The sequence below is a fragment of the Ammospiza caudacuta genome, chromosome 28 (assembly GCF_027887145.1).
Source record: "Ammospiza caudacuta isolate bAmmCau1 chromosome 28, bAmmCau1.pri, whole genome shotgun sequence".
Classification (NCBI taxonomy): Eukaryota; Metazoa; Chordata; class Aves; order Passeriformes; family Passerellidae; genus Ammospiza; species Ammospiza caudacuta.
The window spans coordinates 1087480-1104879 of NC_080620.1; the positions used below are offsets into that span (position 1 = coordinate 1087480).

General features: G+C 52.8%; 1 protein-coding gene across 1 annotated transcript; it reads left to right on the forward strand.

Annotated features, from left to right (window-relative positions):
- On the forward strand, positions 1 to 15131 carry LOC131568859 (excitatory amino acid transporter 5-like). The gene is made up of 11 exons (XM_058820993.1): positions 1 to 177; positions 2440 to 2519; positions 6031 to 6243; positions 6900 to 6942; positions 8045 to 8267; positions 11051 to 11150; positions 11357 to 11590; positions 13091 to 13285; positions 13903 to 14037; positions 14810 to 14909; positions 14994 to 15131. Exons 1-11 carry the CDS (start codon positions 1 to 3, stop codon positions 15129 to 15131), a joined length of 1638 nt encoding a protein of 545 aa, XP_058676976.1.
- The last annotated feature ends 2269 nt before the right edge of the window (positions 15132 to 17400 follow it).

A 17400-nucleotide genomic window follows, 5' to 3' on the forward strand; every position in this document is an offset into this window, starting at 1 on the left:
ATGTGGGAGTGGGTCAGGAGAGCTGTGCTGCACTCGCTGGCCACGGCCCTCCTGCGCCTCTGGAAGTGGCTGCGGGCGTTCTGGTACAAAAATGGCCTCCTGACCCTCTCCATGCTCTCGGTGGTCACCGGATGCCTCCTGGGGTTCCTGCTGCGGGCGCTGGAGCTGACAGACCTGGTGAGCCTGGCTGGAATGGTGATGGGAGTGAGGGGATGGAGTGGGGCAGGGGCAAACCCTGGTGCCAGTGAGGGTCCCAGATGGGCACAGCCCCAAAAGCAAAGGCACCTGCCCAAGAAAACCACCTTGAGGCAGGTTTCTCCCCATGGCTTTTTTCTCTTTTCCCTTTTCTTTCCTTTTTTTCCAAGAAGGTGCCAACAAATGCCCAAGCTATAGGACAAATCCCGCCTCCCTCCAATGAGAGTGGGGAGCTCTGGGCTGGACCTCATGGGGCTGCAGGAGCTCGAGGTGGGATGAGGATGGGAAAGGGGGAATGTTTACTCAGGGGCTAGATGCTCAGTAAACATCTCCACAGCAGCTCCAACACCATCAGCAGCACTGGCATCTGAGGAATGGGGTCCAGGGAATGGGTTTTGAGGGATGGGGTCCAAGGGATGGGGTTTGAGGGATGGGATCCAAGGGATGGGGTTTGAGGGATGGAGTCCAGGGGATGGGGTCCTCCCATTACTCTCCCCAGCCATGTGCAATCAAAGCACATTTCCATGCTCTGGAGAGGACCCAGCAAATAAATAGAGAGCTGGTGGGGAGTGTGGAGGAGTCACCTTCCTTTGAGGAGACAAATGCATTGGAGAAAACACACGAGAGAGAAAGGCACAGTTGGCTCAGCCCCTTCCAGGAGCATCACACTGTGAAAGGCTCCAAGCTGAGAGCTCTGCCCTGGGGCAGCAGGGCCATGGCTCAGCCCTGATCCTGGGCCAGGCTGCTGAGCCCAGAGGGGGAACGCCGCTCGGGAGAGCTCAGCTGATGCTGGAACATCCCTGTGTTGCCCACTAGGATTTAGCAAAGTCTTGTCATTTCAATTAGGCCCTTCAGCATCAGCGCAGCAGGGATGATCTCGTTACTTAATTGAAGCTGGGTGTAATCTCCCTGCTTCCCAGTGCACACACCCGTGCTGGGCTTGAGGCTGGCAGAGTCTTGGGGCTCCAGCCCCTCGTCCTGCCATGCATCAAGTTTATCCTTCCTCTGCTCCAGCCCATCCTGCCCTGTTGCCACAGCTCTGCTGTGGGCCTGTCAGCCTCTACAGACTGTCCCCAGTAAGGACTTTTGTCACAAAATCTGGAGGAGAGCTGGAGAGGTGGCCAGTCCCTGCTTTCCTCCCGGCAATGGGAAAGTGTCACAAAGCTGAGAGACCCCTGGCAAAGAGATCCTGTTCATTTCTGGCACTACCCCTTGCACTCAGCTGGGCCCATGGCAGCTCTGCTCTGCCTGAGCTCCCTGGGGACATCAGCCACGTCCAGGTCACACGCTGGGACAGTGCAGGGACAGCACAGGGGAACAATTGAGCAGCTGCCTTGGCACCCCTCAAAGCCTCAGCCTGAGGTGGTGGCTACTTTGTAGAAACCAAAAGTACCTGAGGCCAACTCAAATCCCTCCCTGACAGCTCTACAGAGGCACAGCAAAATAGGGGGATCAGGGATAGAAGGGTGATGGATGGATGGATGGATGGATGGATGGATGGATGGATGGATGGATGGATGGATGGGGGGATGGATGAATGGATAGGGGGATGGATGAATGTGGGGATGGATGGATGCATGGTTGGAGGGATGGGTGGTGGGCAGAGACAGGGATAGAGGGAAGGAGGGATGCTGGCCAGGCTGCTGGTCCCACAGACCCCTCACTCTCCCCTTGGTCATGGCTGTGGGATTCAGACTTTGGGGGATGTCTCTGCAGCCCTTCCCCATGTCCATGTGAGGGGTGTAGGGGGTGGAGAGATGCCATGGCACCAAAATTGTGCCATGGATGGGCCAGACACCTGGGCTCTCCCAGAGCTCATCTTTTCCAGCTGCAGCTATGAGATAAATCCCACCTTTTGTTGCTGCCAACAGCTTTGGGGCACTTTTGCCCCAAATCAGATGCAGCCAAGCCTCTGCTCCCTGGTAATGAGAGCAATGACTTTTGGGAGGGGCCAGTGGTGGGAGCATGTGGACCATTCCCTAGAAGGCTACAGAATCAAGAATGGTTTTGGGAGGGGACCAACCTCCCCATGCTCCTCCCTTGTTTGTAGCCAGGTTTGCCATGTGGCCAATATTGCCCGTCCCCGAGCCAGCTCCCAGTAAGGGACAGCAGAGAAATGGCCTCAACGAGGGGCTGCCAGTTCAGAACCCAGTTCAGAGCTGGGTCTGGTTGGGAAAAAAAGGCAAATTGATCAAGCTTGAGCCTGAAATCATTTACCTGACACATGCTCTGCTCTATGTGCAGGAGAAGCAGTATTTTTCCTTTCCTGGAGAGCTCCTCATGAGGATGCTGAAGATGCTGATCCTGCCCTTGATCACCTCCAGGTAAGACATTGTCTTCTGCTCTAAAGCACCATCTTTCCATCACGTTGAAAAGATCACCCTGCAACACCCCAGTGAGGAGATTACCTGAAAACTGCATGGGGTGAGAATAATCCTGGCTCCAGGCAGCTGGCAGCCAAGCAGATGGCTTGGTGTCCATCAAACCCCACTATTTCCATCAGCAGTCTGGGACAAATCCTCACCTGGATTTGGTAGGCACTTGCACCCACCTCAGATACCTGCACTGGCTGGGGTGTTTCTGTTCTTTTGGGCAGCTGGTGGTGCCAGGACCATCTGTGGGCAGTTGTGATGGGCTGCTTAACCTCAAAGCAGATTCTCTTAGAGGGATTTGAGAAAGTTCGGGTAAAAAATCATAGGTATTCCTCAGTGCTGTGTATGTGTTTGCAAATTCCCATTTTATTGGTCCATACAGACCTAGAAATAAGGAACAGAGCCAGCAGTCCTACTGGGGTCTAAGCAAGGTCTTGAAAACCTTGTATGGATTGAGATGTTGCAAACAAATGTTGGCATGTGCTCATCAGACACACACAAATTATCAAGTCCTTGCTCCCTCGAGGATGTGTCTTTTCTCTATTGTTGGTCAGAGTTTGCTTGTTGTCCCATTTGTCTCTGGTTCATTTCTGAGGACAGAGTGGTCTCTATCCTGGCCACACTTGACCTGTTCAGTGAGGCCTGTACCTCACATCCCTCCTTGAGGTGCCTGGTGGTTCCCTTTGCTCTCAGCCCTCCCTGCAGCAGTTGCTGGGTGCTCTCCTCTGATCACTCTGCTGTCTGTGGGTGCAGGCTCTGCAGAGCCTCCTGCAAGTTTTCTTTCATGTTGGATTGAACCAGGGACTTTTCTATAATTACTGAATTATGGTGAAGTTGTAATTCGGCTCCTGCTGGGTTCAGATTTGCCCCAGCAGGCTGCACAAGGTCTGGATAGCTCAGTCCCTTAGGGACAGACTGCCTGGATTCCCAAGCAGCTCTCAGCAAGCTTAAGGGATATCAGCTCTTTAATGATTATCAGCTCTTTAGTGATTCCAGCTCTTTGTGATTCCAGCTCTTTGCTTGCTCAGTGCTGCAGGCAGGCAGACTCAGGGTGAGAGAGGAGAAGGCTGTTCTGGTGTTCCCCAGTGATGTCTGTGACAGTGGTCACAAGGGTTTTCAGGTGAAGGGAGAGACGAGAATGTTGACTTCATGTTCAGAAGGCTCGATTTATTATTTTATGATATATATTACATTATGACTATACTAAAAAGAAATAGAAGGAAAGTTCTAAGAAGGCTAGCTAAGCTAAGAATAGAAAAGAATGAATAACAAAGATCTGTGTCCTGGCAGAAAGCGGGCACAGCTCTGCCGTGAGTGGTCAGTAAATCCAAACATCTACAGGAGACCAATCACAGATGCACCTGTTACATTCCACAGCAGCAGATAACCATTGCTTACACTTTGTTGCTGAGGCCACAGCTTCTCAGAAGGGAGAAAAATCTCAAGAAAAGATTTTTCACAAAAGATGTCTGTGACAATGTCTTTACTGGGTGATCTGTGAAGGGTTCCAGCAACAGCTCCTCTACAGAACCAGGCGAAACCAGCCCATTATACAGGGAATGGGGGGATCAGAAATTGTCCAATAGCAGGGGTTAAAAGGGAGTGACCTGTGGGCTTACAGAGAGATAAGCTGGGGTCTGAAAGGCAGAAGAGAGGGGCTTCCAGCTATTCACCATGACTTGGCATTTCCTATCTTTAGGCCTCTGCCGTCCATGGGGCCTTTGCAATCCCTGTGCCTGCTACAAAGTGGTGCCTTCCCTCTGCACAGCATCCCGAGGGCCCTGGGTGTGCTCTGGGGATGGAGCTCTGGAGATCCCCAAGCCCTAAGGTGGAAAGCACCACCCATGCCAGGGTTGCTTTTCTGGACTCTCTTGAGTTTCCAAGGCCCTTCTCCTCCTGGATGCGTGGCTGCTGAATGGGATCCATGGGCTGAGCACCACCTCAGCCCACCTGTGTGTCCCCAGGGTTGGCACTGACACCTGCAGCCTTCGATCATGTGCAGTGTGGGTCTGTGCATGGGGGGCACACTGCAGCCCCAAACACTCACATTTCACAGAATCCTGGAATATCCTGAGCTGGAAGGGACCCTCAGGGATCATTGATCCCAGCCCCTGTCCCTGCACAGCCACCCCAACACCCCCACCCTGAGCAGCCCTGGGAGCTCCTGCAGCTCTGGCAGCCTTGGCACCATTCCCTGGGCAGCCTGGGCAGTGCCCAGCAGCCTCGGGGGGCAGAACCTTGCCCTGAGCTCCATGCCAAGGCCTGGCACAGCTGCAGCCCTTGCTGGGCTCCTGTCCCTGTGCCAGAGCAGAGCTCAGCCCCTGCCCCTGTGCCTGCCCTGGGGAGGAGCTGCAGCCCCCGAGGAGCCTCCCCTCAGTCTCCTGGGCTGCAGCTGAACGAGCCAAGTGCCCTCAGCTGCTCCTCAGCCCTTCCCCAGCTCCCTGTCCCTCCTCTGGGCACTCTCCAACAGCTTTGGGTCCTTCTGATCTCGTGGTGCCCAAAGTGCCCCCAGCACTGGAGCTGAGGCTGCCCCAGGGCAGAGCAGAGTGGGACAATCCCTCCCTGGGCCTGGTGCCCCCAGCACAGGGTGGCCCTTGGGGCTGCCAGGACCCAGCAGTGACTCAGATCCAACTTGCACTGACCAGGACCCCCAGGGCCCTTCCCAGGGCGCTGCTCTCCAGCCTCTCATCCCCAGTCTGTCCCTGCACCCAGGGCTGCCCCATCCCAGGGCAGGATCTGACACTTGCCCTGTTAAACACCACATGGCTGGGGATTTCCCACCCCTCTCATTTGTCAGGGTCTCTGTGTGGCCTCTCTGCCCTTGAGAATGTCAGCAGTTCCTCCCAAGTGAGCCTCAGCAAACCCAGTCCTGCACCCAGCTTGTCCCCACCACCAGCACTGCTCTCCCTGCTGGGGCAGCCTGTGATGCCCTCTCTATTTTTAGTTTTGTTGAGAAGTAACTTATGGGTTACTTCTTAGGAAAGCTTATGTGTGCATGAAATCTGAACCTGCAGGTCCCTCCTGGGGGCATGGGGTCCATCCCCAGCAGGATTTTATGAACCTTGCTGGTACCTTCCTTTGCTCCTCACAATGGCACACAGCAGTGGCACGAGGCAATGGAGATATAAGATAATAGCATCTCACAAAAAAGGAGCAACATCAGAACAACTTAGAACAACTAAGAAAATAAACTTATTAACCCTCACAGAAAACACAGCCAGACCTTGAGAAGAAGCTTGGAGGTGTCTCCTGCCCTTCACAGCTCAGCTTGGGGTGTCACAAGCTCATTCTGGGTGTGAGATCCTGTAGATGCTGGCACAGGAATGTGCAAGAGTTCAGTGATGCCCTTAGGTTTTGGTTTAAAAATCCTGCAGAAACCCCTCCCACCTTGGAGATTTTGCCCATCAGGTGCATCTTGTGCAGTCTGGGGAGCAGACAGTGACCCCTCTGTTCTGTGCTGCAGCCTCATGTCTGGGCTGGCCACCATGGACTCCAAGGCCTGTGGGAAGATGGGGGTGATCACCATCACCTACTACCTTTGGACAACCTTCATGGCAGTGACTGTGGGGATCATCCTCGTGGTCAGCATCCATCCTGGGGCAGCTGCCCAGAAGGACAACTACTCTGTGGGGAAAGTGGTGCTCAGCTCCGCCGACGCGTTACTGGATTTAATCAGGTGTGTCCTGGAACCCAGCAGAGCCAAGGCTGTGGTAACAAACTCTCCCCAGAAGGTTCTGAGTTCCCAGAAGACCCTGAGTTCTCAAGGGGAACAGGAGAACCGCTGGCCAGGTGCTGGTACCTCCAAGGCCAGCAATATGGGGTTCATTTCCCCCAGCCATCCCCTCTGGCCCCTCTGGCACAGCCCCTGCTCTCCCAAAGCCATCAGCAAGGAGATGCTCTCCAGCAGAGATCAGGCACAGTTCCCAGCAAGGTTTGGATTCTCTTCTGCAGCCCCAGCTGGGACAGGCCAAGCCCAGAGCTGGGTTAGGCATGGATGGGGTTACCTGGGGAGGGGTTGCAGCAAACACCCAGGGGCTGGAGGAGAATCTCCATCTCTGGAGCTACTGGATTGACTGGACCAGGCTCTGAGCAGGGGCTGCAGATGGAAGATGTCCATCCCAGGCTCAGCCTCTCCACCAAACCCATTTACTCAAGGTTCTCAGTCCTGCTTTGCATTCACCTTCCAGCCTTTCTTTGCTCTCAGCCTGCACAGCTATCATAAGCTGTTGTTGGCTTTCACCTCCTCTGGACATTGTGCCCACCAGAAGTGCTTCCCAGGATGCTCCCTTTGCTCTCATAACACTCTAGCCCTGTGTCATTGGTCTCTTACAGAAACATGTTTCCTTCTAACCTGGTTGAAGCTTCGTTCCAGCAGGTGAGTTCCCCTGACCCCTCTGCGTGCTCAGCTCCACACGGGGCTGCCTCTCTGCCCACCCACAGCCTGGACAGGAGCCCCTTCCCCTCCCTGAGCTTCCCCTTCCCTTCCTCTGCATCCCCCACACTCACCCAGGGCGGGCCCTGAAGGTGGGAGGGCGCTCACAGGGACCCCGTGCCTGCCCTCTGCCTGCCAGGCTGCCCAAGGGAGCAGCACAAACCCCTCAGACCCCGCTCAAACCCCCCAGACCCCGCTCAAACCCCTCAGACCCTGCTCAAACCCCTCAGACCCCGCTCAAACCCCTCAGACCCTGCTCAAACCCCTCAGACCCCGCTCAAACCCCTCAGACCTTGCACAAACCCCTCAGACCTTGCACAAACCCCTCAGACCCTGCTCAAAACCCTCAGACCTTGCACAAAACCCTCAGACCCCGCTCAAACCCCTCAGACCCTGCTCAAACCCCCCAGACCCTGCTCAAACCCCTCAGACCCTGCTCAAACCCCCCATACCCTGCTCAAACCCCTCAGACCTTGCACAAAACCCTCAGACCCCGCTCAAACCCCTCAGACCCCGCTCAAACCCCTCAGACCCCGCTCAAACCCCTCAGACCCTGCTCCTGGGCAGGGCAGGGGCAGTGTGGGCTGGGCACAGGCAGGGAAGGGGGCACAGAGAAGGGACACCGAGAAGGGACACAGAGAAGGGACACCGAGAAGGGATGCCTGAGGGAAGGTACAGCGGTCAAAGGGGACAGCTGGAGTGGCCAGCTAGGCTGTAGGCACAGGGAAAACAAGCTGCTGGCATTGGGAAAGCATCGCTAAAGCTCCCGGGAGGGGGAATGGAGGGACAGAGGGACCCCAGCGCTGGGCTGGCATCACCAACACCACGAGTCTGCTCTGCAGCCTTGGCTGAGCACGGTCTGCAGCCAACAGCCACAGCTCCCCCTGCCTGACTCTCACCCTTGTCCCCACCAGCCTTTCACTGCCCGGAAACCAAACCTTGACCTCCAGGAGCACCAGCCCAGGGCTGGCTTGGCCTCCGTGCTGAGAGCAGGACAGAGCTCATACCGGCACACACTGACCTCCCTCCTTTGCTTCTCTTCCAGTACCGAACTGTTCTTGTCCCGGTGGTGAAATCTCCTGGTTTACCAAAGATCCCGGGAAAACCTCTCAATTTTATTTACTTTGCACCTGATGACAAAAACCCTGAAATCCACCGGCCTGTGTTCCTTGAGCTGACACCATCGCCCGAGATGACCTACAGGACCCTGGCTGGGACCAGCAATGAGATGAATGTCCTGGGCATTGTCATCTTCTCAGCAACCATAGGTACCTGCTCACCCACGGCCAGGGCAGCCCAGGGTGCCACTGCTGCAGCACCAGGGTTTACAGAGCAAAAGATGTGGGACAAGGTTCTTTTAGCTTCAGCTACCCCACCCCTGGGAATGGGCCCAGCACAGAGCTTGTGCCAAGGCCCTCACTGAAACTGGAGGCATAGGCAAGGCTGGTTTATCCCTCACAGCCCCCATGCCAGTCCTGAGGGTTTTCAAACCATTACATCAGCCGGGGATTCCTTTTAATGAAGTCTGAAGCTAGGTGTAATTTTGCAGAGGCTGCCTGGGCCACAGCTCACCACAAAGCCCCAAACTCTTCATGCTGAGTGTGCAGCCCCTGAGCAGGCAGGATGTCACAGCAGGGTCAGATTTGGGGCTGTTATGAGGATTCCTAACAGGACTTTCTGAAGGAGGTGGGGCAGCATCCTGCACTGAACAGCTTGCAGTCCTGTCTGGAAAAGGTGCTTGCAGCAATTCTGGGAAGGAAGAAGGAGCAGGGGTTGTGGAGAGACACTGCAAGGGAGGAGGTTTAAAGGGGAGAAAGTCATTGAAAGGAGGAACTTGAAGCTGCCTCAAAGCATAAGAGGACACAGGTGCAAGGCTGAGGGAGAAAGGGAGGAAGGAGGGATCAGAAAGGAAAGAGAGTAGGAGGCAGTGAGATGAGCATGGTGGTAGGATTATGTGTAGATTAAGAGGTGAGGGCAAGGAGCTTGAACTTTGTGTATAAGGAACCAAAAAGCCAATTAGGGGATTTGAGGTGTGGAGGCAGCACAGCCAGCACAGCACCGGAGTGCAGTCAGAGCCTGGGGAGCAGCCAGCTACAAATGTGAGACCTCAGATGTGGCCACAGTGAAAGTGGGCAGAGCCACAGCCACTGACAGACCCCTACAGCCAGAAGGTGTCTCTGGCAACCTCCTGTCCCAGCAACCAACAGCTTTTGCACACCTTGGACACCCAGGAAAGCTGCTGAGCTCCTGCCCACAGGACACGTGCCCCCTCCAGCCCGGCCAAACCTGCAAGGAGAAGCTGCTTTTCTCTTCTAAGATGACACTCCACAACCCCTCCAGCGTGGGAGTGGGATCAGCCAGAGCTGGGAGGCAGTGGGGGATCACCTGAGCCAGCCTCAGCCACCACCTGCACTTGCCATGTTTTGCCCAGGATTAGAGCTCCACAGACTGGCACAGCATCACCTGCACCAGGCACAGGCAGCTTGATAAAGGGCATTCATACACCCACAGGGGCTTTCCTTATGAGGAGAGGCTGAACTGAGTTTGCCTGGCAGAAAACAGAGAGTGACAGGCACAGCCCCATGCCTTGGGAAACAGGGATCACCTGCATGCAGCACGGTGGGGGCAGCTGGAAGCTGGCTGAGCTCTCAGCAAAGTGTGTTTGTGTCCAACACCAAAACTAGGCAGCTGGTGGGGCTCAGACCAAGGCATCCATGCAGCACCCACCAGGTACCCAGAGTGACCCCAGCTCTGACAGCTCTTCACTGGCACTGAGGGCCTCTCTGCTGCTTTTGAAATCCAGGAGGGGGCAGAGCTTTCAAGATCCTTATCTGTCCGTTTACTCGGGCCATGTCTCCCAAATCAGCTCTCTAGGACCTGAAGAGAAATTACTTTCTTCCAAAGCAGCTGTAGGGGCTACCAAATACTGGATTTGTCCACAGAGCTGAGATTTAAACATGTCTTGTCTCATTTCTGGGTTGCAAATGCAACCCCACCTCATCTTTCTTTTGAGCAAGGCAAGAGATCCAACCACCAACCAAGGGCTTCTTGGAGTCCTCAACCCTGAACACTGAGGAGGGGATAAGCAGGACAAGATCCTGTCCATATTCTTCTTTTTCAAGATAAAACAGACACCTGCACAGTGCTTCAAAATTAATTTTTGCCAACACAGGAAGAAGGACTTGCACCAAGCTGGAAACAAGATGGGCAGATGCTCAAAGGTTCCTTTTCCCTTTGCTTGATGGGTTCCTGGAAAGCCTCTCAGGCAGCGAAAGCAATGGGGTTTAGCACTGGCAGACAGGACAGCACCATATCCTCTCCAACCATTCAAACCATAGCCTGTATTTCTGCTCTAGTATTCCTTCAACAGAAAATTAGACTGGATTAGGTTAATGCAACATCAAAGGAAAAAAACAGATTTAGGAGAGAAGGCTTAATGCCTGTATCTAAGCAACTCACTCAGATCCTTCCTGACATCACACTGTACACCACGTGTGTTGTCACCACCATGGCACAGCCTGTGAGCCACCAACAGTGACCAGCCCAGCCCAGGAGGGAGCCAGGAGGGGCCTGAGCACTGCTGGGGCCCCTTTCACTCCACAGCAGGGCAGGGATGCAGCACAGCATCCCATCCTCGGCTACAGAGAGCCCTGCCACACCTTATCCTTAAAAGAAATCTCTTTTTATTTCCAGAGGTCATTATTCTTGTATTACCAAATAGCAATCCAGATAGCCACTAATCCAGCTAATCCACAGTTTATCCACCTCAGGAAATGACTCTTCCAGCATTGAGCAGTAGTAAAGTTTATCTGTTTTCTGTGCAAGGAAGAGTTCAAATCCTGGATTTGGGTCTGGTGGGGCTTTGTGAAAAAAAGGCCAAATGCTTGTGTTTGCTTGGGACAGAGAATGGCTCTGGCTTGTAGGAGCACACAGCAACAGGACTAAATCGGGTTTAAATGGTGACCCCCATTCTGTGGCCACCAGACCCTCCAGACACTCGGCCTGTCAGGTGCTGCTCCCAAGTAAAGTAACGTGCTGTGCTTGCTTGCAGGACTTCTCCTGGGGAAAATGGGCGAGCGAGGAGCCCCCCTGGTCAACGTGTGCCAGTGTCTGAACGAAGCAGTTATGAAAATTGTCTCAATGGCTGTTTGGTAAATCTGGTTTTGATTGATCATTGACTGATTGATTTTCTTTCCTTCTATCTAATGGCAGTGCCAGTCACATGTCTGCAAGTGTCTGTTGTGTGCACTGAATTTGTTTTTGTACAACTGTACTGCACAGTATCAAACACTGCCACATCTATCTGCAGTGCTACCATGATTGCTGCATCCTAATTTTTTATGCTTCTTCTTTGCAGGTACTTCCCCTTTGGCATTGTATTTCTCATAGCTGGAAAGATCTTGGAGATGGAGGATCCCTCGGTTATTGGACAGAAGCTGGGACTGTATGTCATCACAGTAGTGTCAGGGCTTGCTGTGCATGGAATCATCCTCTTACCTCTGCTTTTTGTGCTCATCACCAAGAAAAACCCCTTTGCTTTCATTCAGGGGATACTGCAAGCCTTGCTGATCGCCTTAGCTACATCCTCCAGGTAGGAAAACGTGGCTGGAACCTGTGGATACTGCAGAGCAGGGATGTGGTTTAGCCAGGGAGACATGGCTGTGTCTGGCCAGGTGAGCTCTGGGGGCACAGGTGTAACTCAAGGGAAAATGATGCTCCAGCACTGTCTGAAATGGGAATGCTCCTGCTTTTAGGAGGAAGCAGATGCTCAGCCCTGCCGAGGTCAGCCAGACTGGGCAGCTCCTGGGGCTCTTCCACTCACCCTCTCCCAGGGTTTTCCCAGGGCAAACCAGCAATGTTTTTGTGTGGGTGTGCACACTTCATTCCATTGCTGCAGTTTTCTTTCAATTAATTCAAACTAGGGCTGTCGTAGGTGCTTTATAAACTGCATGGGGTTGTGATCCTGAAGTTTAATTGAAAACACCAAAAGCTCTTCTGAACACTTTACTGACAATCTAAAATCAACTACAGTGTATCCCAAGTTCATCCACAGAAAAATCTTGCCTACTTTGATAAGATTTTAATAATTTTAGATTATATTTACCTATTCTATTTTCATTGAAATACATTCCTTAGAACAATGAAAGAAACTTCACACTATAAATTAGCATCCTTTCCAGGAGACAAAAATTCAAACATTTTCCTGGAGCACATTTGACCAGGCAAAGGGTTTTTCTGGCCTCTCTGTTGCTTCTCCACAGAATCCCAATAAAACCACCTGGACTGTGCCTCCCTTCCCCAACACCCACTGCTGCAACTGTTGCTTCTGCAACTCTTAATACCTGGCCTCGTCCTGAACCTGGATCTCCAGCTCTGTCTCCATCAGGCTTCTCCTCCCTCTGCTCTGCAGCCAGCTAAGGGAGGGAGAACTGTCACAGAGAGAACACCCTGCTCCATGTCCCAGCCCCATGGTCTGTGGGCTGGGGCATTGCTCTGCACCCAGAGCCCTTCCCAAATGCAGCCCCCCCTCCCAGAGTCTGTTGCAATCCCATGGACTTCTTTTCTGTGGTTTCCTTTCTTCAACCTGTTCTTCCTCCATTCCTCATCCCAGTTCCCGTGGGACAGTTGTCATCTTCATGCTAGACAGAAAGGAGAGAGAGAGGTCAGGATTGCAGGAGCTGAGGCAGGCACCCCTCATGGAGCAGACAGGTGAGGATGACAGGGGTCTGGCTGGACCCCAACCCAGCCAGTGCTGGCACACACTGTCTCACGCTGCAGGAGGTGCTGCAGGGTTAATGTGGGCACCAGGGATGGTCAAGAGAGCTGCAGCCATGGCACACAGGTGGTTACAGTGGTGCCTTCAGCCACTGAAATGACATTCTGACATTTTCTCTCTCAGCCTGCAGCTCACTTTGTTGATAATGTCTATTCCCCGGGCGGTGAGAGCTGAAGAGATTTTCATTGCTGCAGCAATTTGTGTGACATTGCAGCACCCACCCCCAGGAGGGCTGGTATTTCTGTCCCACCACACTGACTCCAACTTCTGAAGCTCAATGGAAACAGCAATTCCTGCTCATTTCTTGTCCTGCAGCTCAGCCACCCTGCCCATCACCCTCAAGTGTCTCCTGGAGAACAACGGCATCGACAGGCGCGTGGCGCGCTTCGTGCTCCCCGTGGGCGCCACCATCAACATGGACGGCACCGCGCTCTACGAGGCCGTCGCTGCCATCTTCATCGCCCAGGTCAACGAGTATGAGCTGGACCTGGGACAAATCATAACCATCAGGTACAAGTTTCTCTGCAGCAGCCACATTATTTCTCTCTATTCCTATTTATGGACATTAGGACATCCTCTTGCATTTCTCCTGTTTGCAGAGATCTGGTTAATGCAGAGTGACCTTTGCTGGGGAGCTGAGCAGCAGTGGGGGAGCAGCATGTCCCAGTCCCTGTGCTGTGTGCCAGGGAAAGCTGGGCTGGCTCTGTGCCCCCAAAGTGCTGAAAGTCAAGGACTTTGCCTGTAGGGAAAAGCCAAGCTGCACAGACATGTGGCTGGAGCAGGTCAGCACTGCAGGGCTGAGCATAGAAGGATTTCTGCAGGTGCCATATACTCCCTTTCAGGAGTAGGATATCCTCATTTTATAGTCAGGGAAATAAAGCATGTAACTAAATAATAATTAAGTACGTTTCCAAATATTTAGTAATTTTAATGAGGAAGTCCCTACCATGAAGGCAGGGGGGAGCACAGAGCCAGGGCACCGGCTGCCAGCCCCAGGAATTAGTGACAGCACCAGGGAGCAGCAAAGTGGAGGAAGTCAGATCCAATCCAGTCCTTCCCCACAGCAGGACCTTACTCTGCCATGCAAACACGGCAGTGTGAACTGCTCAGCCACCTTCTCTTTGCAGCATCACGGCCTCAGCAGCCAGCATTGGGGCTGCTGGGATCCCACAGTCCGGGCTGGTCACCATGGTCATCGTGCTCACCTCCGTGGGGCTGCCCACTGAGGACATCACCCTCATCATCGCCGTCGACTGGGCTCTGTAAGTGCTCTCCAGGCCACTGCTGTGGGCAGTGCCCGTGTCAATTCATGGTGCTGTATCTTCATCTTGATGGATGAAACCAGACTGCTCTCAAGACACAAACTGATGCTGGATTACACTTGTCACAGACAAATAAACTCACAGCTTGTGAAATGTGCCATTCTAAAGCACTCAGATAAAAACACAGTGAGTCATTAGGTGAGAAACCACAGAGCAGATGCTGAGTTAGGGAAGTGACATGTGGGTGGCTGGTTTGTACTTTCCATATCCCCAGGGAAAAAAGGGAACAGTGCCAAGTATCAAGGCTGCTTTTCTCTTTCCCTCCCCCTTTTCTCTTTCCCCCAACAAAGGAAGGTTAACACACCACCAGTTCAACCTTTCAGCACCACAGGGTACCCAGCACTGCTGGCACCTTCTACTAATGTGAGAGGTGCCTGGGTAGACAAGAGAGGATCAGTAGCTGGATCTACAGCATTTCTCCTTGAGAGGCATCTCAAGGAGCTGATGACTTGCTGAAGCAGCTCTCCCTGCACTTAGCACAACAGTGCCTGTCCCAGTTTGGGAGGTGGCACTGGCAGGTCCCTGCACTGCTCACACAGGCAGGGTCACACAGATGCTGCCCCAGCACGGGGCTCACATCTCCAAAACCAACACAGCATTGGCAACACCAGTGGGAGGGACATTGAGGATGGGGGCTGGCGTGTCCCAGAGCCACCAGCACCCCGGGCACGCTGGCCGAGGCCAGCCCTGCATCCTGGCGCTGTCTCCGCAGGGACCGGCTGCGCACCATGACCAACGTGCTGGGGGACGCGCTGGCCGCCGGCATCATCGCGCACGTGTGCCACAAGGACTTCGCCCCAAAGCCCCCCCCGGTACGTGGGGCAGGGGGGGAGGGCAGGGCGGGCACGAGGCACCTGCTCACTCCAGAAATTAAAACTCTGCTCTGATTTTTGCAGCAAAACCCAGTGAGCAACACAGACAAGTTTCTTTCTGCAGAGACCTCACACCTGCATCCCAAGGACAAAGGGATTGAAATAACCGAGGAAACGCTGTTGGATCAGACAGGAGTTCACTATAACATCTGCCAGGTGTAGATAACAGCACTCCTGCTCCAAGAAATGGCATCTGGTGCTAAACACTGACATTGGGAGTGTCGCATGTGGATGCTCTGCAAGATAAAGGCCTTACTTGGCACAGAAAGTGGGAAAACCCAGCAGGCACCCAAGAGCATGGCTCTGCCACTGGGGCAGGGAGCCAGCTCCTCCCTGCGCCTCAGGACACAGCTGGGAGCTCGCTGCCCTGTCTAAAATGGCTGGGTTTGAAGGATTTATAACTCCCATTTTTCCAAGCTCACCTATTTCTGAAAGCAAGGGAGGTGAGCAGGTGTCAGCAGACTGGATTTGGTGGGAATGCAGTAGGGATGGAACATAACACTGAACCCTCTGGCCAGCAGCTCTTCCCTGGAGGCCAGGCTGTGCTCCAGAAGCTTTTGTTTTCCTTATTATAGAGATTATTTTTTTAATCAATGCTTTTTATTTTACTACTGGGTTCTGATATAAAAACTGAGATTAAGTGATTTTTTGTCTAGAGCTCAAAATCCAAGTTGGACATAACTGGATTTCCCAGCTGTCGGGTTACAGACAGGACGGCTGAGCTGTTGCACTCAGGGACAGTGGGATCCACTGGCTGCAGGGAAGGAAGGCCCAGCTGCACACCTGTTTCTACAGCTGTTTTAGTACAGAGAACTAATTACCCAGGCCCAATTGCAACTGTGTTGATTTTCCCAGCTAAGGATCTGTCCCCAAGCTCAAATTCCAATTACAGCCTTAAAATCCAGGCTTCCCAGGGCAGCCTTCTACACAAAAGCCTTTTATATCAACAATTCATGCCAGTGAATTAATTTGTCTCTCAAAATGTCAGCTCATCCCTTTTCTCCTTCTTGATCTTTCCTGACATAGAATTGGGAACCGTAACACAGCTCAGACCCCCACTCACATCACTGAATGTTCTCCAACTGCACATAAAGAAAACATTTTCTGTGCAGAATTCTTTCCAGCTGAAGTCAGAGGTTGTAAAAAATTTTCTAATTTAGACGAAATATTCATTCCAGTTTTGCCAAATGAAAAGCAGAAACTATTAAATACCATAAACCAACTTTTGCACAAAAAATTGTCTTCTTTTAACTTAAGAAAGCCTTCACATTATTAGAATTCTGGGCAACATAAGCTTGAGACACTGCTGCTAACTTTGGCCTTTTTCACCCTTTCTCCTTGGTGAGGTTAATTAATACCTTCTTAAACATTACAGCCCAGCTGCTCTTCAAGGAGCACTTGCATCATTGGCAAACCCAAAATAATCACATTTCAAATGAATCTCTGCAGCTTCCCCAGACATCCCTCCCTCCTCCCCGTATCATTTATGATCACCTTGGTACATCACACACTGGTTCAGCATCACAGGCTCTGAGAGGCTTTGTGGCAGTTCCTCTATAGCAGGAGTGAGCTCAGGCACCCAGAGCCCCTGGGAGAGGCTGGTGAGCCCTGGGGAGGCTCCAGGGAGCCCCAGCCTGGACAAGGACCGAGCACCCTGTCCTGTGCAAGACACCCACACCCCACAGACACAGCTGGACAGACACCTCCAGTGCTCCAGACTGCTCCAACACAGGAATTAAACCAGGCAAGACTGATGAGACCTGTCTGGTCAGTCACTGGTGCAAGGGAGTGCCCACATCCATCCGGGGGTGAGCCCAGGCCAAGCAGCACAGACACCAGCACAGGCAGCAGAGACAAGCCCTACTTTCACATCCATTCTCCTCTCATTAGTGAGCTCTGGATATTACAGCACACAATTAACCCTGCAACAAAAGGCAGGATGCAACATCCACAGCAAAGGTCCCTGAGTGAGTGCTGGGGCTGCAGGATGAGCCTCTGGGCAGTCACTCCCAACACTGAGCTCTGGCTTATCCCAGACCACCTTATCCCCTACCCCAGAAATCGCAAGTCATACTAAAACAACTTAAACAGCACATCCTTGAGCTCACTGCAACAAAGTAAAAATTATTACTGAAAAAACTGAATATCATGTCTCAGTAATAAATCTAGAGCTGGTGAAGCCAATGCCACCCTGCACAACTCACCCCAGGAGCTGCAAGTCCTGTGCTTCATCAGTCCCAGAATGGCTGCATTGGAAAGGAATTGAAAGATCATCTCCCATGGGCAGGGACACCACCAGACCAGGCTGCTCCAAGCCCTGATCAACCTGGCCTTGAAAGTGTTGGTAATATCTCTTACTATCTGGTGAGATGTTTTGGTTTTGGAAATCAGCAGGAATTATTTTGGTGCTAGTAAGTTGAAAGTAAAGTGT